Here is a 20,508-nt window from a genome sequence, read left to right as displayed (position 1 = left end):
CCACCGGCTGGTCCCCTCGCAGGGCTGACGGAGGACGAGGACATCCAGCTGATGCTGCGGGGCTCGCTGCTGCGCAAGATCAAGTCGCGGCGGGCGAAGGAGCGGCTGTACCGCCTGCAGGAGGACGGCATGACCGTCTGGTTCGAGCGGCGCTTCAGGCGCGCCCCCTCCAAGCAGATCTGTAGGTGCTGGCACTGGGGGACCGTCCCCAGGGGCTGGGGACCCCGGGCTGGGTCCTGCCGGCCTCGAATTGCGGGGAGAGGCGGGGTGGGGGGCAGAGCCCCAGCCCACGTGGGGTATGGGTGGGAGCTGGGTCCTGGACCCCAACTCAGCCACGCCCCCCCCTCCTTGAGCTTGCTCTGCCCCCCTGCCACGGACCAGTGCCTCCCAGTGCCTCCCAGAACATCCCATTCCACCCGGTGCATTCCGGTGTGTCCCAGTGCACCCAGTGCCTCCCATTGCCTCGCAGCGTACCCATTGCCTCCCAGGGCATCCCATTACATCCCAGTGCATCCCAGTGCCTCCCGGTGCACCCAGTGTATCCCAGTGCATCCCACTGTGACCCAGTGCACTTGGTGTATCCCATTGCATCCCATCACATCCCAGTGCACCTGGTTTCTTCCAATGCACCCACTGCCCCCAGTGCCTCCCAGTGCCCCCAGTGCCTCCCAGTGCCCCCAGCTGAGGCCCCAGAGCCCACTCCCTTTGCTCTCCCCCTCGGGACTGGCGCAGGGACCCGGCTCCATCCCGGCCAGACTGTCCCCACTCCCTGGCGTCACCCAGCTCTCTCCACGCTCACTGGGACGTCTGCCCAGTGCTGGCACCGCTGCGAGACGGCGCCATCCCCCCGCTGGCATCACCGCCCCCATCCCTGCAGGGCACAGTGGCCTGGACCCGCTGGGCTCCGTCTCGCCTGGGATTAGTGGCTTTAGCACTGCCACAGCATCACCTGCGCCGAGAGCGCCTGGTCCCTGCCCGTGGCACCCTGGGGAGCGGAGGGGACACCCAGCGCTGCCATGGGACACGGGGGGTGGCCACCAGTGGGGTGCTGGGGCACGGTGGGGACGATCCCACGGCCGTGCTGAGCCATCGGCTCGGCTGGGGACCGGTGGCCGCCTCCGCACGGGGTGGGGACCGTCACCACGCGTTGTCCCCGCAGTCTCCGTGATGCACATCGAGGGCGTGCGCCAGGGCCACCAGTCGGAGGGGCTGCGCAAGTACGGCGGCTCCTTCCCCGAGCGGCACTGCTTCACCATCGTCTTCAAGGGCACGCGCAAGAACCTCGACCTGGCGGCGCGGGGCGAGGAGGACGCCCAGCACTGGGTGCAGGGGCTCACCAAGCTGATGGCGCGGCTGCAGGCCATGAACCAGCGGGAGAAGCTCGACCAGTATCCTTTGTGGGACAGCACGGCGCGGCGCGGGGACAGCCCGGGGCTGTGGCCGGGGCGCTTTCCTTAGCGTGGCGCAGCTGGATCCACGGCATCCTGCAGCGAGCCGACAAGAACAAGGACAACAAGATGTGCTTCCAGGAGGTGAAGAGCATGCTGCGGATGATCAACATCGACATGAACGACATCTACGCCTACAAGCTCTTCAAGGTACCCACCCTGCACCCCGTCACCCGCTGTCACCTGGCTGAGGGCACGCTGGCTCCTTCCCTGCCCTCCCCTGCCAAAGGCAGAGGACTGTCAAACTCATGGCACCCTGGGCGCTGCCAGTGTCCGGGTCCTCTTGTGACGGGAGCTGCCCCCACACTGTCCCCACGTGGCTCCATTGATCCCCAGGGGGTGGCACCTCCCCAGGTGGCTCTCTGGGGACAGCAGCACCTCCCCAGGGCCCTTTCCCCCTAGGGAAACTGAGGCACAGCGCTCTGCCATGCCTCTCATCCTGAGCTTGGGGGGCTGAGGGACTGGGGGGACACAGCGGAGTTGTGACCCGCGTACTCCAGGTGACGAGGGCTGGGGGGGACACAGAGGGGACACCCCCCATGCAGCCCCAAGCCCCCCAGCAGGTAGCCGAGCCCCCCCAGACTCATCACACAGACTCCCAGCCTGGGTGGGTCTGGCCGAAGGGACTGTCCCCGAGGCCAAGGGGACGGTCCCCGAGGCCGGGCTGCGGTCCCATCAGGAGTGCGACCACTCGGGCGACGAGCGGCTGGAGGGCCGGGAGCTGGAGGAGTTCTGCCGGCGGCTGCTGCGGCGGCCGGAGCTGGAGGAGCTCTTCGGGCACTACTCGGGCGAGGACTGCGTGCTGTCGGCCGAGGAGCTGCGCGAGTTCCTGCGTGACCAGGGCGAGGAGGCCACCCTGCGCCAGGCCCGCGCCATCATCCACGCCCATGAGCTCAACGAGAAGGGTAGGGACGGGGATGTCCCATGATGAGGATGGCGAGCTCGGCTGATGGCTTGGCTGTGGAGCAAAGGGGGTGGCAGCTCAAGGGCGCCCTGGGGACATGGTGGTGTCCCCCAGGTGGGCACGGGGCTCTCCAGGGCTGGGGTGAGTGGCTGTGTCCCTCTGGTTCTGCCCTGGTGGTGGCACTGGGTGGCAGTGCGTCAAAACAGCGGATAAAGGGTGGAGGTGGACACCAAAGGGACCTCCACGTCCTTAGGGTACCGTAGTGCTGGTCACACGGAGAACTTGGCACAGCCCGGGGACGGGGGATAGCAGGGCAGGGACAATTGCCTCCATGTCACCAGCAGGACGTGGGACATCTGAGTGGAGGTGGGACACCAGGGAGACCTCCATGTCCCCTGGGTTTATGATGCCATGTGGTCACGGTGCTATCAGGACAGGGGACATCTGGGTGGAGACAGGACCTCCATTTCCCATGGGAGCTGTGATGCCAGCCCCAGGGTGGATGTGACACTGCCAGGGGTATTGGGCAGCAATGGGACACCAAGGGGACATTAGTGTCCTCTGTGTACTGCAGCACGAGGCCTGGGGGTGCTATCAAGATGGGGGACATTGGGGTGGGGACAGGGAACCTCCACATCTTGTGGGTGCCACCACGCCAGGTCCAGGGTGGTTGAGGCAGAGGTGGATGGAGGACATCAGGGTAGGCATGGCCCACCCAAAGGGACTTGCAAGTTCCCTGGGTGCCACAGCACCAGGCCTGGGGTGAACATGGCACTGCCAGGAGACAGGGAACACCCATGTGGGGACAATCCATGTGGTGTCACCCTGCTGGCTGCATGCCAGCCCTCTGCGACACCCCTCCTGCGTGTCCCTCAGCCAGGCAGCAGGACCTGATGATGCTGGACGGCTTCATGATGTACCTGCTCTCAGCCGCTGGTGACATCCTCAACCAGGAGCACACCAAGGTGCACCAGGACATGAGCCAGCCCCTGTGCCACTACTTCATCTCCTCCTCCCACAACACCTACCTGACCCACAACCAGATCGGCGGCACCAGCAGCACCGAAGCCTACGTCAGGTGGGTGCTGCGAGGTGCCCGTGGGCACGGTGGGGTGCCCCGGGTGGCGCGGGGACTCACCCGGCGGCGGCGCGGTGGCAGGGCGCTGATGACGGGCTGCCGCTGCGTGGAGCTGGACTGCTGGGAAGGTGCCGACGGGGAGCCCGTCATCTACCACGGCCACACGCTCACCTCCAAAATCCTCTTCCGCGATGTCATCGAGAGCATCCGCGATTACGCCTTCAAGGTGAGGCCGGCGCTGGCAGCCCTGGGGCGGGTGCTGGGTGCTGGGTGCTCAGCGCTGCCTGTCCCCGTCCCCGTCCCCGTCCCCAGCAATCGCCCTACCCCGTCATCCTCTCGCTGGAGAACCACTGTGGGTTGGAGCAGCAGGCCACCATGGCCCGGCACATGAAGGCCATCCTCGGGGACATGCTGCTGACGCAGCCGCTGGATGGGCAGGACCCTGACAACCTCCCGTCCCCGGAGGTGAGGCCACCCTGCCTGCTGCAGTGTCCCCGTGTCCCCAGCCCACCCTGAGCTTGGCCCTTCGTCCTGCAGCAGCTGAAGGGGAAGGTCCTGGTGAAGGGCAAGAAGCTGCCAGAGCCGTGGGGTGAGCCCCAGGGTGTCACTGCCACCCCCGACCCCGAGGAAGAGGAGGAGAAGAAAGAAGAGGAGGAGGAGGAGGAAGTAGAGGAAGAAGAGGAGGAGGAGAGGCTGCAGGAGAGAAGAAGCCAGCGGGTAAGGGGCTCTCCTGGGGCTGTGGTGCCAGGGGACCGCGGTGTCCCGGCGGTGCCGGAGAGCGGGGCAGGCGAGCCCTGCGGCGTCCCCCAGCACAGCATCGCTCTCTCCTCTTCCAGTCGCTGCAAGAGATCCAACCGCTGCAGGTGGGTCGGGTGGTGGAGGCGGGTGGGGGCCATGGGGGCGAGCAGCTGGCACTGCCCAGCTTTGGGAACCCTTGGTGGTGCCTCTCTTGCCCTTTGGGGTCTGGTGCGCCATTTCTGGGATGTTCTTGGGAACACCATGGCCTTGGGTCTCCATCACTTTGGGGCCTCCATCACCTCTCAGTCTCCATTGCCTTGGGGAGGGTTCTCCATCGCCTTGGTTTTCCATCACCTCGTGGTCTCCACCACCTTGAGGTCTACATCACCTCATGTTCCCCATTGCCTTGGGCTGTCCATGACCTCAGGTTCTCCATCTCCTTGGGGTCTCTGACACCTTGACTTGTCCATCACTTTGGGGTCCCCATCACCTTGGAGGTCTCCGTTGCCTCAGGTTCTCCATCACTTTGGTAGCCTCCATAGCCTTGTAGGTCTCAGCGCCAGCGGTATGGGGGCTCTGTGGGCTCTCAGGTGGCTGCTGGTGGTCCTGATGCCGCGGTGGCTCCTGCAGGCCAAGGACGCTTCGCAGGTGGCCCCAGAGCTGTCGGCGGTGGTGGTGTACTGCCAGGCCGTGCCCTTCCCTGGCCTGGACCAAGCCCTGCAACACCCCCGGCCCTGCGAGATGTCCTCCTTCAGCGAGAGGAAGGCCCGGAGGCTCATCAAGGAGGCGGGTAAGGGCAGCGGGGCAGGGATGGGGATGGGGACGGGGACAGGGATGGGGACAGAGCCACGCCAGGACACATGTCAGGGCTGGACCAGGTGGGGATGCTCTGGGCCCTGTCACTGAGGTGGCTCCGTGGGCTGGGGACACGCCGGCCACAGCCAGCTGAGGACTGGTGGGGCTGGGGGCTCTGGTTTGAAGGTCAGGGCTTGGGATGTGGCATCTGGGGGAGTATCTGGGGCCAGAGCCTGGGCTTTGGGGCCAAGGTCTGGGCTTTGGGCTCAGGCTCAGGGCCTGGGGTCTACGGCCAAGGTCCAGGGTTGGGAACCATGCTCAAGGTCTGAGGTTGGGGTCTGGTTTTGGGGTCCAGGCCAAGACTTGAGGTCTGGGCCCAGCTGGCTGGGCAGGGTCTGTGAGCATCCCCTGGCACAGGGGTGTGGGCAGGATGTGTGGCACCCATGGGTGCTGCGGCCCCTGCCCTGCTCAGCTGGCGACCCCCAGGCCCGGCATTCGTGCGCTACAATGCCCGGCAGCTCAGCCGCATCTACCCGCTGGGGCTGAAGATGAACTCCTCCAACTACAACCCCCAGGAGATGTGGAACGCTGGCTGCCAGCTGGGTGAGCCCCAGCCCCGTGGGCACTCCCAAACCGGCACCCCCGGGCCCAGCACCCACCGTGATGCCCCTGGCCCCTCCTTGTCCCTGTCCCCGCAGTGGCCCTCAACTTCCAGACGCCGGGCTACGAGATGGACCTGAACGCCGGGCGCTTCCTGGGCAATGGGTGCTGTGGCTACGTGCTGAAGCCCCCCTTCCTGCGCAGCCCCCACGTCGAGGGCCCCCGCTGCCTCGTGCTGCACATCAGGGTGAGGGTCCCCCCCTCCTGCCAGAGTGGGTGCCACCTGCGTCCCCGCTGGGTGACACCAATGCCAACCCCACGCCCAGCCAGGTGCCACCTGCACCCCTTATGGGTGACACCAACCGCACGCTCGGCTAGCTGCCACCCACCTCTCTTCTGGGGACACTGGTCCCATCCTTGCATCTCTCTGAGAACCACCCACGTCCCTGCCCCTGGGTGACACTGCCCCCATCCCAATGCCCGTCCAGGTGCTGCCCATCTCCTGGGGACACCCACCCTGTCCCCACTCCCATCCATGTGCCACCCTTGTCCCTTCCCCCGAGGTCACCGTGCCCCGCCGTGCCACCAGCCCCCTGCACCCTCTGGCCCGCAGGTCATCACGGCCCAGCAGCTGCCCAAGCTGAACCAGGAGAAGCGCAGCTCCATCGTGGACCCCTTCGTGCGGGTGGAGATCCACGGCGTGCCGGCCGACTGCAGCAAGCAGCAAACCGGCTACAGGAGCAACAACGGTGAGCGCCGCCGGGCCCCGGGGCACCCAGTCCCTGGGGGTGGGGGCTCCTCTGGGCACCCCAGGCTGAGCTGGTATCCAGGGCATCCCAGTCCTCCCAGTGCTGCTTCCTCCTCCTGTCCAGTATACCCCAGTCTGGTCCCGGTGCCACTCCCATTTCCAGCAGCACTGCCTTGCTGGTCTCCCTTGTCACCCCCATCCCACCCAGTACAGCTCAGCCTACTCCCAGTATGCCCCCCCCCTTCCTGCCAGTATACCCCAGCCTATCCCCACTGTCACCGATATTCCCCCAGTTTACCTCGGCTTCCCCCAGTATACCCCAGCCTGTTCCCATTGTGATCCCATTCCACCCAGTACATCTTAGCCTGGTCCCAGTATGATCCCTAATTCCTTCCAGTATACCCCAGCCTGCTCCCAGTGTCACCCTCATTCCCTCCATTATACCCCAGCCTTCTCCCATTGTGACCCCATTCCCACCAGTACAACCCAGCCTGGTCCCAGTATGAACCCCATTCTTTCCAGTATGCCCCAGTATGAACGCCATTCCTTCCAGTATGCCCCAGCATACCAACCCCAGTGCCACCCCCATTCCCCACGCCCCCCACACCCCACCTTGGGGTGGCACTTGAGCCACCAAAGACCCAAACCCAACTGGGGTGAGCGCGGCAGCAGCGTGACGAGCCGGTCCTGTGCCCGGGGAGGCCAGTGGCCGCAGTGGCCGCGGTGGCCGCGGTGGCCGTGCCCACCCTGACACGGTGCCGCAGGCTTCAACCCACGCTGGGAGGAGACGCTGACCTTCCAGCTGCAGGCGCCCGAGCTGGCGCTGGTGCGCTTCGTGGTGGAGGACCACGACAGCACCTCCTGCAACGACTTCGTGGGGCAGTTCACCCTGCCCCTGGCCAGCATGCGGGAAGGTGGGTGGGCGCCCGCGCCCCGCTGCCGGGGTCTGGGGGGAACGGCCCTGCGCCCCCCGCTCAGCCCGGCTCTGTCCCCAGGGTATCGCCACATCCACCTGCTCTCCAAGGACGGGGCGTCCCTGTCCCCCGCCACGCTCTTCGTGCATGTTAAATGTAAGCGCCTGTGAGGTCCCTGTGGCTGCAGCAGGGGGGGACGCTGCATCCCCGGCCCGTGCTGCACGTGGGGTCGACGCGCTCCTGCGTGGGGCTGGGCACCCGCCCGCGCCGTGGATGCCCCACTCCCTGCATGGGGCACAGGGACAGGTTGGGGACAGCGCTCACTCGTGTGGGGGACAGGGTGCCAGCCAGCCAGGGTGACAGCAGGGCGGGTTGGGGTCCCTGTGGGATTAGGGGACCCTGTCTGTTTCCCACGGTGCCACCCCACTCTTCCCCTCTTTGGCTGTGACCACATGGGGACAGGGACGCTGTGACAGCCAGGACAGGGTGGCGAGGCCACCACCAGCCCAGAACAGCTCTAGGGGCACGATGAGTGACAGCAACCCCCCCGCAAACATCACCAGCTCCAGCCACGCTTGATCCTGCCCCCCTTGGGCTGCAGGGGTGGTGCCTGCCACCACAAGGTCCCCAAGGACCCTGCCACTGCCACCAATGCCGTGGTATCGAACCTCCGCTTGGCTCAGCGCCGAACGCAGGGCCGGCCGCGTTCAGACCTGTGCTCGAGTACTGGCGATGGTCAAAGCTCTGTACCCGGCTGCCAAGCGAGTCGAATAAAGGTTTATTTTAACAGAGCCTGCCCGGCGTCCTTGTCACCTGCTGGCATCTGCAAGGGTGGCTTTGGTGGCCATGGGGAGCAGGAGATGGTGGGAGCCCCCTTTCCTGACATCCTCCCCCACACTGGGAGCTGGTCGGAGCCAGGTTATGCTTGCCCCATGGTCCCACCGCCCCAAAAAGCCCCAGGGCTCCTGGCTCCGCTGCCCTCATGGTTGGTGTCCCCCTGTCACCACCGCAGGGTGGGCACCAGCTCCATGGGGAGCAGGAGGGGACTCAGAGGTGCTTGCATAGGCAACAGGACCCTGGGCACCGGGCTGCAGCAGCGCTGGCAGCGGGGACGTGGTAGCTCCTGGTCCACCACCGAAGCCAAACCGTCCCAGGCTGGGGTGGGCAAACAGATGCCCACAGGGCAGGGACGTGCCATGGGGCACAACAGCCACAGCGCGCGGGGGGACAAGGACACTGGGAGTGCATAGGTGGGCGCTGGCTTTGCGTGCAGCTTTGGGAACCTTTGGCGTGGAGATCTAAAGCATCTCGGAGCGATGGAAACAGGCGGGCTGACGGTACCGGGGAGCAGACACAAACCACAGAGCCGCACCATCGTGCTGTGGTGACAGCGCAGCCACTGCCGGCCACCAGCAGCGTGGGGACGGGCAGCCTGCCCTGCTCCTTCCCCACTCCGAGTCCCAGCATTTCCTGGGAGAGGCACCGCCGAGCTTTGCAGCAGGGCTGGGGTTTGCGGCAAGCTTCTCTGGTGCTGGTTTTCAAAGATGTCTTCTGGGATAGAGGGCTTCTGTGGAAGAAAACATTCCCTTCACCTCTGAGGGTCCCGCAGCACGTGGTGATGAGCCCGGTGGAAGAGGCACTGGAGAGGTTGGAGAGGCTGACGCCCCAGGGAAGGCTGATGGCACGTCACAGGGCAATCGGTGGCATGCGCGATGCATTTCAGCGATTCAGAAAACCAGTGTGGACAGCTCAGCAGCCGGGCAGGGCACCTCGAGGTGCAGCAGGGGAGATGCAGCAGGCACCGTGCGGCTCTGGTGCCACCTGGGGCGGAAAAGGGGTGCACCCCGGAGTTCGAGCAGAGCTGGGTGCACAGGACATGCTCCGACAGTGGCAAGGGTCCGGGTCCCCCAGGTCTTTGGGAGTTGCTGCTTCTGAGTTCAGCACTTGCGCCGTTGAGCAGAGAGGTTTTGAGTCTCCAAGGCTGGGGAGGAGAAGGGACAAGGCATTGCCTGCACAAATAGCCCTTAAAAACAAATATCGAGGTGCTCCCAGGACTGCAGGGAGGGACGGCACCATCCTCCCTGTCCATGCACTTGCGGCAGAGCTGGGCCGGCAAGGACTGAGTTTAACAGAGGAGGGAGTGGATGGAAACGGCCAAGCACGGGGACAGAGGAGAGCGCTCCAGCCCTGCCACGGCACCACGCTGCTCCCGGCACGGTGCTCCGCCGTGTCGGTGCCGAAGCAGTGGGTGTGCTTCAGGAGGAACCACCTCGCTCATCTGCTTGGGCGGGATGCACGCAGCTCTGCGCAAGGAAAAGCCCGGCACGCCAAGCATCTACCTCCAACAACCCGGCTTCTCGTCGAGGAAAGTCACGGTCCAGCAACCAGGTGGTGGTGACCTTCAGCAGATGAATGCGCTCGTGTCAGTTTGGAACAGGAAAGATTTAAAATATATATAATATATACTTTTATTATTCACCCGTTAACTCCATTATATGCCAATCATGAGCTAGTTTCAGCAGTTACATTCCCTTGATCACGTCTTTACGAGGATGCAATTAAATCAAAACAAAGGAGACCACTGCCGGCACTGGGGGAGCCGTGGCCGGCACCGTGTGATACAGTCGTTAAAATCAGCCGGTGTCTGCGTGGCTGGCTCACTTCCACCGCTCCGCACGCGGCTCCGGTTTTGGCAGAAGCAGCGAGGGCAGCCCCTCTGCTGGGCCAGGCTCCTCCGTGGCGCTGCGCTCTCCTCGTCGGGTTCGCTTACTGCAACACCAGTCCGACCTGGGGAGCCAACGGAGGAGATGCAGGTCAGGAAGCGCCCGAGCACGAGTGGCTTCAGCCCCAGACCCGGCTCCGGATGGATGCAGCTCCCTCACCACACCTGCTGGGAGGGCTCTGCTCCGGTCACTACTGGTGTTAGGATATTTGGCTCTAGGATGTATCACGCCTGCGTGACGAGCCCGGATGGTTTGCGAGAGCGAGGACAGCACAGAGCTGTACAAAGCGCAGAGCTCCAGGGCTCCAGCAGCTGGGGTGATTTGGTTTGCTGGTCAAGGTTGTCTATAAGCTAATAACAATAGATTTGGGAGAAGCGGCTTCCTGACAGGTCCCTCTGCAGGCAGCTGGCACGCTGGGCGCTCCCTGCCCGCAGCTGGTGGCTGTCCCAGGGATGTGCCTGCAGTGCAGGGACAGGCTCAGCCCCAGGCTCCAAACCCATCGGCGCTCTCGGAGAGGGGAAGAGTTGCTTAAGCCTCCCAGCAGCCTCCCAGAGCTCTTCAGAAGGCTCAGTGACAGAGTAAAGCTGCTTTGAAGAGCGTGAATTTGTAACCTGCGGGTGCTGCGTGACTCAGAACCGCTGGGACAACAACCCAGACACCTCAGCTGGAGAAGGCCACAGAAGTACTTAACTCCACGCATTAGTCAGCCCGTCGGACCTCACACCTCTGGCTGCCTGTCTGCAGGGCTCTCCTGCATTCTGGATGGCACAGACAGAAACCGGCTTCACCAGCTCTGCAAACGGACCCAGAGCCCAGAGAGTGCCAGCAGCATCCATCAGCTGTCGCGATGCAGCACGGACACGAGTGCTGCGCAGCGGGGCAGCTGCTGGCTCTCAAGCACCGGCCTCTCCACGGCTGTGAACGGGACGGATGCTGAACCACAACGCCGTCAGGGCAGGGATGCTGCCTAAAATGGCCCAGGGCAGGCATGAACTCAGGGTGTCTACAGGCATGGCTACAAGCACCTGCAAGAGCAGTGGGGTGGGGAGCAGGCTGCTGGCCCTGGGGGCACTGCGACACCCATGCTGTGGGTGACTGCACTCGCAGAGCCGCCCATCATCATCGTGGGGTCCTGCACAACGCGACCCGACGGCTCTCAGGAGCGCCTGTTCTCTCCAGGGGGGTCCTGTTCATCGTGTCCCTCCGTGCCGTGCCAAGACAGACTGACACACAGGCTCCAGGGCTGCGCGAGGACACCCAGCCCTGGCTGGCAGGACATCATCACCTAGCCGTAAGCCCTGTGCTCACGGGGCACAGCAACCACCTGCAGGCTACGGACAAGTGACTGCTGCAACCACCGGTGTTACATCTGTTAACCTGCAGCCCTTTGCCCCGTCGCAGCCGTAATAACCCGTCTCTTCTCTGTACCTTGCCTTCTTGCACAGAAGTCACCAGTGCAGACGTGTGTGGGGTTAAGGACCCTGAACCACTGCTGCTGCACCGGTGCAAACATAAAATGGGCCGGGGGAGATGGGTGCTCTTCCCCAGGGCCACCCCTGGTGCAGACACGCTGGGGATGGTGGAGGGGGGTGCGTGGGTCACGAGATTCAAGTTAGTGAGTGCAGCTTTGCACCGGACAGCAGCTGGCCTGGGAGCAGGCGTGTGTGAGGGCAAAGCCTTGTGCTCGCCTGGCAAGGACGTGGCACCCCCGGGCAGGATCCCAAGGATCCCTGCAAGGCGAAGAGGCAGCGCCCAGCACCGGCAGCCCGTTCATCTCCCTGGGGGTTCCCTGGGGCTCCCTGGGGATGAGACCCCATCCTGCGCACTGGCTGGACCCCACGAGGCACTCACCTTCTCTGGTGCCATGCTGGGACACTTCCAATTGTACAGGTAATACTGCAGGTTCCCGTCCCCGATCCCAAACTTCAGCTTCTCCAGGAAGGTTTTGTTTTCCATGAGATCCAGTGCATTGAAAACGTCGAATCCTTTCTGCAGAGGCAAGACAAGGCCATCAGCCCCGCCTGCTTACACGCTGGGCAGCATTCCTCCTCCGTGCGTGCTGCCTGCCCCCTCTCTGGCCCAGCTCTGCACCCCCAGAAGGAGGGAGTGAGGGTGCTGGGGCTGATCGTGGCGCTGTGTGCCGAGTTCTATCTGTATACATTGCCATAGAGCTGTAGATGTTGTACGTATCTGTAGATATATGGCAATATTGTTTGCTCTAAGAACCGAGTGGGCACCCCGAGCTCAGCTCAGCGCCAGCTGCGTGCCCTAACGTGGCAGGCTCAGGCTATTTGGGTTGCAGACCCCGCAGGATTTGGCTTTGCACAGCCATGGGGGGGGAGGTACAAGCCCTACCCCACTGCCAGCCCTCCCCACAAACCCAGGAGCAGAGCGAGAGGAGGTGCTCGTGGGGAGCTGCCCGGTGCCCCGCGGCCCCATTCCCAACCTGCCCAGCCCCGCCACGCTGCTCCGCCAGCACTCACCGACTTGGCGAGGATGAGGGCATCACTCATGAGGTCAATGAGAGGTGTCTTGGTGTGAACGTTGTAGAAGGAGTAAGCAGCTTTCAGACTCTTGTGAGTTGGGTGGTTCATGATGGTGGAGGGCAGTGTGTAGAAGCTCAGGAAGTCTGTCACCTCCCCTTGGGTGCTCTAAAAACCGAAAGTGACACCTCTGTGACACCGCAGCACGTCAGAGACACATTAAAGCCTGCTCAGAGCCTCTGAGGGGCTTTGCCAGTGTCATTGTGCACATGCCAGCGCCGAGAGCTCCCTGTGAGCAGGCTCGGGGCAGCCCAGGATGGAAAGGCACCACCCTGCAGCAGCTCCCACCTCCCACTCTCCTCCCAAGGGAGCAGCCCAGGAACCCCCCCCGGTCTTGTTCCTGCTCCCTCACCTCTACCACAAAGGTGTCGATGATGTTCTCCTGAGGTAAGAACCAGTGCTCCACCTCCTCTCGGCTCATGATGGGTGTCAGGTGGAAATGCTTCAGGTACTCGGTCAACAGCTTGTGCACGGCAGAGATATCTTTGTGCTCCATTGGCCGCAAGCCGGGAGTCTTGGGAGTCTACAAGAAGCGGGACAAATCATTTGCACTGCTTGTAAGGTGGCTTTCCCCTCCCCGGGACTCTCAGCTGCCTCAGACAAGCAGCACGGCGAGGCTCTGCGCTGAGATCAGCCCACCTGCAGTCCCACAGCCCCTGCCGAGCCCTCTCCCTCCAGGCACCTAGGACACAAGATCTCGGCTTCCCTCCAGGTCTCTGCTCCCGAGCACAGAGGGGACGGGCTGGGAGAGGTGCCCCAGGCATGGCAGGGTGCTGCACGGAGCTGGCGTTATTTCCCGTTTGACTCAATTCCTGCTCTAGGGTTGGGATTGCTCAGCAAAGCCCAAACGAAGCAGCATGGGCTGCATCTGGGTTTCTGCACAAGAAGTAGCCACAGAACAGCAGCTGCTGCCTTTGCTGAGCTCCTTTGGGAGGCAGCAGACAGGAGCCGCGTGCTGCCCAGCACTAAGCCAGCGTTCCCCAAATGAGGCGAGCAGCTCTGACCGACAGAAGGAAGCAAACAAGGTCAGGGAAGGTGGTGGCAGTTTTAATGTTTTGTTTTTCTTCTCTCCCATATCCAGCTGGGGAACTTCCCCAGCAGGACAACTGCAGTGACAGAACCGATCAGTTTGACTGAAGAATGAGGGACTAACCCAATTCAAGGTCACTCCGAGGCTGTGTTTGGACAGATGAAGGCTGTCATATCTGCATTGTTTTACCAGGATGACAGGATCTGACTCACCGTGAAATAAAAGATCACAGGGTCCTCTAGTTGCAAGAATTTCCCCTTAAATGCAGGCACCCAGGCAAGGTAAATAAAAATGAAATAAAGCCCAATGGCTCGACGAAGCCATTTACTACATGAAAGAAACCCCGGTTCTCCAGGAAGAGGGCTGAACCTCAGCTGAGGTGGTTGTGTGCCTGATTCAGAGCCTCATCCCTTGCTCAGCAAGGAGAAACTCACGAGCTCTGCCTCCGCAGCTCACAGCCCTGCTGGCACCCACCTCGGGCAACCGGTAAAGCTTCATGGTGCGTTGCATAGTCATGTTCCTGCTCAGGTGGGAGAATTTGACCTCGATGAGTTTCCGAGGATTCAGGGAGCGGTGCCAGTACCTGCAGAAACACACTCGCTGTGGGAGACTTGTTCTTGGACAGCAGCAGGCTGCAAGAGCACAAGGTTCTCGTAGCTGCCATCAGAGGGCAAGCGAGAACGTTGCGACAGCTCACCAAGGGGCTCTCGCAGGCCAGCAGCTCCCGCAGAGCAAAACAAGGACGGCCTGAAGAGCATGTGCTACAGACTGCTGCCTTGGGATAAATGAGCAGCTTAAGCAAAGCTGCTGGACTTAATCCCTGCAGGACACCACAGGGAGGAGAAACCTGGGCTGGAGTTGATCTGACCTGCCCTGGGGAATCCCACACCTGTAAGTGCAGCCGTCCCGGCGCTCTGCAACACGCCACGGAGGGATCCCAGCACGGGAAGGTCTGCAGAGGTTTTCGCTAGCCCTAAATATTTTCGGAGAACTGGAGACACTCACCTGCAAGTCCCCACAGGCTTCGGCAGCACCACTCCCGCAGTGTAAACAGCCTGAAATATTCCCTCCAGATGAACCCGCCGCGTGATCTCACGGATCAGAACTGGAGCCACTCGTTTTGAGCGCAACTTTTTGTGGACGCACAGGAAGTTTATCTCCACCATCTTCTTCTCTCTTGGGAAAGAAACAACGCACAGCATGAAACCCAACTGCCCTGACCTGGGAGGATCAGTCCAACGCCCTGGGCAATTTACTTCCAGCCTCTTCGAGGCACGGAGGACTCAAAGCCCCAGGGAAGGCCAAGGGGCAAGGTCTGGCTTTGGAGAACTCTCCTTTAAGCTATTACCCAAGATTTTCCCAGGAAATACAGTCTCTGTCCAGCCGTGGAGGATTTCTGGAAGCCAGAGCTCTAAGCTGACCTCACTCGCTGGTGAGCCAATATCCCCCTTCGTGGCTCTCAGCTCCAAGACATCCTTGCACAGAACTTTGCTGCCCATCTTAAACATTCTCCACCTTCTCCAAGCAGCAAAGCATCTCCACGGCTGAACAGCGCAGAGCCAGCTCAGTCAGACTTCCTGGGCACTCCTGGGACTATCATCAAGGGCGGGGATGAGAAATTCAACTGAGCAGCACTTACGTGTCATAGATGTGAATGGTGGCTGGAATTGCGCTGATAAATCCAACCAGCTTCTTGCTGGAGACAACTCTGACACCACAGTGCCACTGGGGCAACCAGCCTGGGGGACGCAGGGCCCTGGAAAAGAGGCGGTGGTCACGTCCCACCCGATGGCCCCCGTGATTTCTGATTCCTGCCTTCCTGCCCCGTCCTGGGACGCTCTGAGTCCTGCTCCAGGCCACCGAGAGCCGTGGGTGTGCAGGCAGGAGGATGAGAGGTGACCACGGTGTCACAGGGCAGGACGGCTGGGATCCAGGGACATTCCTGCACTCTGCGGCCAAGGCCAGTTCTCACTGGCAACACGGGAGCAAATCTGTTCCTCAATGCACGAACGCCCTGAGGAAACAGCAGCTCAGCTGTAACAGGTCTCCAAGTGTTATTGCTGGCAGCATTACTTGGCAGTCACCTTCCTCCTACAGTGCTGGGTCACTGGGAAGCTCCTCAGCTACCAGGATTTTTGCAGCGCACAAGGGATGAAAACAAAGAGGAAAAAAAAACAAAAAAACAAAAAACAGTTTTGGGCTCCTGTATCTCCAAGAAGCCAGAAGCAGGCAGGGCTGGGTGAAATCCCTCTTGCAGGGTACCTGGGACGCAGCTCCCAGACAGATGTGTGTGGTGACAGATGGGAAAAGATTTTGGAAGGAGGTGAGAAGGGATGAGCAAAGGCAGCTGCATTGCTATCAGCGGGATCAAGCTTGCTAGCATCCAACACCCTCTGCTCCACGGTGGCAGTGCCACTCACCACAGCAGGAACTCGGGAGAGTAGTCAAAGCGGAACATGTTGTCGTCGTCTTCCACGTAGTTCTCGTTGAGAAGCGTGTACAGCTCTTTCAGCTAGAGCAGGAGAGATTGAGCAGGTCAAGTGAGTCAGTCACCCATCGCACCCCCCTGCTGCCCTGAAATGGGACCCAAACACTTTTTGTGCAGCTCCAGAGACGGAGTTCTCGTTCTGCCCCATGAAGAAACCAGGCAAACCTGGCCAATGTGGGATGAGAGCTAAGGGCACGGGGGGGGGGGGGAAGTCAAACCCAGCCAGCTCTAAGGAGATGTTGAGCTGGAGAGCTGCTCGGGGTGGTGAGAGGTACGTTCCAGTCCCCAGGATCACCTCCAGCCGTCCAAGCACGGAACTGCTCACCGTGCTCGAGATGCCCATCCAGCGAGCGTGTGAGGGCATCTGATCGATGTTTACAAACACCTCAAGTGGGGGAGACGGAGGGATTTGGCCAACCTCTTTTCAGTGGTTTGTGGGGACAGGACAAGGGGCAATGGCCACAAGATGGAGCACAGACAGTTCCGCACCAGCATGTGAAAGAATTTCTTCACGGTGAGGGTGACGGAGCACTGGAACAGGCTGCCCGGGGAGGTTGTGGAGTCTCCTTCTCTGGAGATAGTCAAGGCCTGTCTGGATGCCTACCTGGGCAACCTGCTCTAGGGAACCTGCTATGGCAGGGGGTTGGACCCGATGATCTCCTGAGGTCCCTTCCAACCCCTCCAATTCTGTGATTCTGTGTGCCGAGCTGCCTCTACTCACCACGCCTCTATCGCCAAGGTCCAGGGCGTCCCAGGTGAAGCCCTGGGGCAAGGTGTATGGCTCCTGACGGATGTTGTCTTTGTCTGGTTCAACGGGACCGTGGGTGTTCACCACTTCTCCTGCGAGAGAGAGCAGGGACACATGAAGACGCTCTCTGCTCTTTGAGGTCAAGTCTCCATGACGCTCATCTACCTAACAAGCCTTGCTTCCGCAGCCTGGTGTCTCACCCTCGCTGCCGATATCTCACCCATCCGTTTTGGGACGTGCCCCGTGTCCAACACAACGTGGGCACAGAATCAAACCTGCTCTTTCAAGGGCAATGGCAGCGCAAAGCAGGCAGCAGAGAGGAAGTGACCAAACTGATCAGAGCTTCGAGGCCACAGCGACATCGGCCGTGCCCACAAGCGACGCCGTGGTGCTCCTACCCGCCTGCCTGCTTGCCCTGCAGCAGAGGAGCTCTACGCAGAGCCATAAACACTCTGTGCACGCGCTGCGGATCCCACAGGCTGGCAGACTGAGCCAGCCCAGCCTTCCTTAGCCGAGCAGAACTCCAGCCTTCAGCCAGGCAAAGCAACAAGAGTACATGGCCTTCCCCATCTCCAAGCCCCAGCACCAGCCAGCAGTTTCCCATGATCTGCTCCACCTTCCCCGCAGCCTCGGCCGGTGGCTCTCTCCCTGCCAGGTCTGGCCCCTGCCATCTGGCAAGCATCAGGGCTTCCTTCCCACTGCGCTTAAGTGAGAGCTGCCGCAAACAGGACAGCTTTTGTTCAAAAACACTGACTCCTGAAGCACTTGATTCAGCCAAGAGGTGTTGGTCAGAGCACCAGCTTTTTCAGAGATGTCAACACAGCTCTGCAAACAGCAGCATCGCTTGAGTGCTGCCAAGAGAAGCATACCCCACCGATCAGGAATTCCCTTAAAAAGGGATTTGAAAAGGTTTCCAGGCAATGGGGAGGCAAACAAAACCCAGAGCAAGAACTGCCCCCATCACAGCCGAAACAGGACAGGTTCCTGAAATGCTCACCCATGGCAGTGCCCTCTGTTTTGAATAGGTGCTGAATGACTCTGAAATCTGGCCCCAAAATGCTGCAGCACTTTTGCTACCAGACCCTAAATAGCCTCGTACACGTAACGCGGCGTGCCAAAGTGCTCCTGACCAAGTGCCAAGAGACACAGTGTGACTGTCAGCCAGAGCACGGCCAGCAACGCGGTGCACTGTGGCTGTTGTGCCTCTTCTTCTCTACCTGTTTCAATAAACCAAATGTTTGAAATTTCCACCTACCAGGGTTTACCGAGGCAGAAATGATGTTTGCCACATCAGGATCCTCTGGTGAAAGGGGCAAACACAAGATCAGACTTTGCTGCCTCAGCAACCCCGTGCCCGGGGTATCTCACCGTGGTTTTCCCAGCACAAGCACAAAGAGGGACCAAAGCTGAGCGTCACTTCCAGCAAACGGCCCTCTGAGGGCAAACAAAGCCTCAGACTGGTGCTGACACCACGAAAAGGGAATCGGTCGTGGTGTTTGCAGCAAGAGGGGCCGGACACAACCGCGTGAAGTTTGTACAGCTAATTGCAGCCACAATGAGCTTCGGGGAAATCTGGACACCGTGGGCTTGGACCCGTTCTCTAGCTCTCTGGAGCTCTGCATGGATTTTGCTGGGAGATGCAGGGGTGCAGAGAGCAAGCAAAGCGATCCCAGGCGCCACAGGAGCGCTGCGGATTTGCTCCAGTTAGCTCGGGAACGAGCTTTCCAGCGAGGCAGCTCCGCGGCAGCCCGCCCCTCTCTGTGCATCTCTCTTCCTTGCAGGTCTACTCGGCTGCTAAGCGCTCCTGCCATGCCTGGAAACACCTCGTCACCGACAGCAAACCGCCCTGACACACGCTGGCAGAACCAAGAGTGGATGGGAGAAAGGGCCAGAGCACGTCCTAGAGGCAGGAGGTGCGCTCTGGCTGCTGGCAGGGGGAGGAGGGGACAGGAGGTGGGACTCCCCAGCCGGGGATGCGCACCGCAGCTTGGAGGTGCTGGTGCTCGCCCTGTCTGTGCCCCTCCTCTCCCAGCCTGGGACTCGGGAAGAGGAAGACTGGCAACACTTGGCGTGAGACTCAGCCACAAAGGGCTCGGAAGGTCCATTTTAAGGCTAAAGAATGAGATTGAGGGATCGCAAATAGAGGAGGCACCAAACCAGACGTCTCAGGCTGCTGCTTGTCCTCCCATCCCCCCAGGCGTGCGCGCAGCCCTCCTGCAGCGGGTCTGCAGGCGGGGGATCGGTGCTGATAACGCTTTCGAAGCCCAGATACAGCGGGGAGGGGCCATCCACGGACTCGCTTGCTGGCCACAACCCCTCGCGGCTCCCATGAGGGCTTCTTCGGACAGCCAGGGGACCACAAGGCAGCACCACGGGGCACAGCAGGGCGAGGGGCTGCACGTACCTAGCTTGGGCACCGGCTGCGTGTCCCAGAACTGGTAGCTGCGCTTGCTGGCCTCCTCCATGGTTTTGGCAGGGCCCTGGCCTACAGAGAAGAGCTCGATGGCTTTTTGAATCTCCTGGATCCTCTCAGCAGGCAAAGAGTTGACCTGAGGGTAGAAAAGGGAGATGAAAGGACAACATGAGTATGCTGAGCTAGGTCTGTGCTTCAGCTCCTCACATGGGGAAACGGGGGCTGACCCTGCCTTGGAAGGGGAGATGAGAATCCCTTTGCAGCCTACGTCTTCTCCTAACCCCCAACCAGATGGACAAACCCTCCTAGGAGCCACCTGAGCACACCCAAACCTAGCTTCTAGGTGCCCCTGGGGCAAAGGGGATAGAAGATTAACCGCCTTAAAATGCGTGACGCTTGAGGAAGGTTGAGGAAGGTGTTGCGAGCACACAGAGCTGACACAGCCTCACAGCCACGCAGACACCCTGGGTCAACCCACACGCGGCGGTTGGGCTTTCTGCGCTGCCTCTTCTCTCACTGCTTCAGCCCGTGACTTCCAGGTGAGTCACTGGGCACTGCGGGCCGGGACAGCACGCGGCGGGGCTGCGAGGCCTGGTGTGGATGAAGGACGCGCTCCTCTTCCTCCTCCCTACCCGGACCTTCAGCAGCTCTGCGCTGAAGTCGCGACCCCAGCTCCTCGCTGATTCCCCGGGAACAAAGTTAGAAACCCTCAGAAAGCCCAAAGTAACGCTCTGCACAGGCAGCCAGACAAAATATTAGAAATATTTGGCCCGATGGGGCTGACCCAGCGCTGGGGGTGCTGCCACGGCCGGGACAAACCGCGCATGCCCCCAGCTCCCTCCTGAGGCACTGAGACCAGGGCACAGCCAAGCCTCTGCTCTGCCCCCGCTGCTGTTCTTATGGTAATTAAGCAGAAATCAACAACATCAGCCATCCAAGGGGGAGGAAAATGCGCTCCTTGTGCCGGCCGCAGGCAGGGGAGGAAGCTGGCAGGCGGCGGCTGGGCTCGGTGGCACAGGGCGGCGCTTCCCGGCCGTCCCCAGCTCGTCTGGGGAAGGAACAAGTCAGAGGCGCCGGTCTGACCCCTTCGGTCTGACCCCTTCGCTGCGCCCGGCTTTGACAGCCACTGAAGGTCTGCATTCACCCCGCGGCCCTCCCCAGACACCTCCGGCGGCGCTGGGAATTCCCATGCGCCAAGCCAGGCCGGGGAATTAAATCTTAGGTTTTTTGAACAGCAAGTGGCTGAATACAACGGGCAGTGTCAGCCTGGGAGGCTCCTTCCTCGCCCTAAGCCACGTGGGAGAGGTTTGGGATGCTCTCGGCCACCGGGAAGGGGTC

At 61.5% G+C, this 20,508-nt stretch overlaps 2 protein-coding genes across 4 annotated transcripts in view; one reads left to right on the top strand and one right to left on the bottom strand.

Moving 5' to 3' along the window:
* The first annotated feature begins 22 nt into the window (after window positions 1-22).
* PLCD3 (phospholipase C delta 3) lies at window positions 23-8,017 on the top strand. 3 transcript variants are annotated; one of them, XM_035347720.1, is made up of 15 exons: window positions 23-181; window positions 1,160-1,388; window positions 1,469-1,598; window positions 2,128-2,353; window positions 3,229-3,430; window positions 3,512-3,656; window positions 3,743-3,895; window positions 3,971-4,171; window positions 4,210-4,293; window positions 4,799-4,958; window positions 5,450-5,566; window positions 5,662-5,810; window positions 6,177-6,312; window positions 7,076-7,225; window positions 7,307-8,017. In XM_035347720.1, the coding sequence occupies exons 1-15, from the start codon at window positions 52-54 to the stop codon at window positions 7,393-7,395; spliced, it is 2,301 nt and encodes a 766-aa protein (XP_035203611.1). In that variant the 5' UTR covers window positions 23-51; the 3' UTR covers window positions 7,396-8,017. The 3 variants fall into 3 exon arrangements, with proteins under 3 accessions (XP_035203611.1, XP_035203612.1, XP_035203610.1); XM_035347721.1 differs by having other exon boundaries at window positions 3,968-4,147; window positions 4,267-4,293; XM_035347719.1 differs by having other exon boundaries at window positions 3,968-4,171.
* A 1,651-nt stretch (window positions 8,018-9,668) lies between these two features.
* The window catches only part of NMT1 (N-myristoyltransferase 1), an 18,358-nt gene continuing 7,518 nt past the window's right edge, over window positions 9,669-20,508 (bottom strand). Inside the window, exons 3-12 of the mRNA XM_035347722.1 lie at window positions 19,162-19,306; window positions 16,731-16,849; window positions 15,942-16,033; window positions 15,161-15,277; window positions 14,527-14,697; window positions 13,996-14,104; window positions 12,844-13,014; window positions 12,432-12,599; window positions 11,800-11,937; window positions 9,669-10,012 (exon numbers count right to left, since the gene is read on the bottom strand). Coding sequence (XP_035203613.1) covers window positions 9,992-10,012; window positions 11,800-11,937; window positions 12,432-12,599; window positions 12,844-13,014; window positions 13,996-14,104; window positions 14,527-14,697; window positions 15,161-15,277; window positions 15,942-16,033; window positions 16,731-16,849; window positions 19,162-19,306 — 1,251 coding nt within the window. The 3' untranslated portion in view covers window positions 9,669-9,991. The remainder of the gene's footprint in view (window positions 10,013-11,799; window positions 11,938-12,431; window positions 12,600-12,843; window positions 13,015-13,995; window positions 14,105-14,526; window positions 14,698-15,160; window positions 15,278-15,941; window positions 16,034-16,730; window positions 16,850-19,161; window positions 19,307-20,508) is intronic.

Source organism: Oxyura jamaicensis, chromosome 27 (assembly GCF_011077185.1).
Source record: "Oxyura jamaicensis isolate SHBP4307 breed ruddy duck chromosome 27, BPBGC_Ojam_1.0, whole genome shotgun sequence".
In the NCBI taxonomy this organism is placed as follows: Eukaryota; Metazoa; Chordata; class Aves; order Anseriformes; family Anatidae; genus Oxyura; species Oxyura jamaicensis.
The sequence above is the reverse complement of the archived record's forward strand: the minus strand, read 5'-3'. Positions and strand labels throughout refer to the sequence as shown.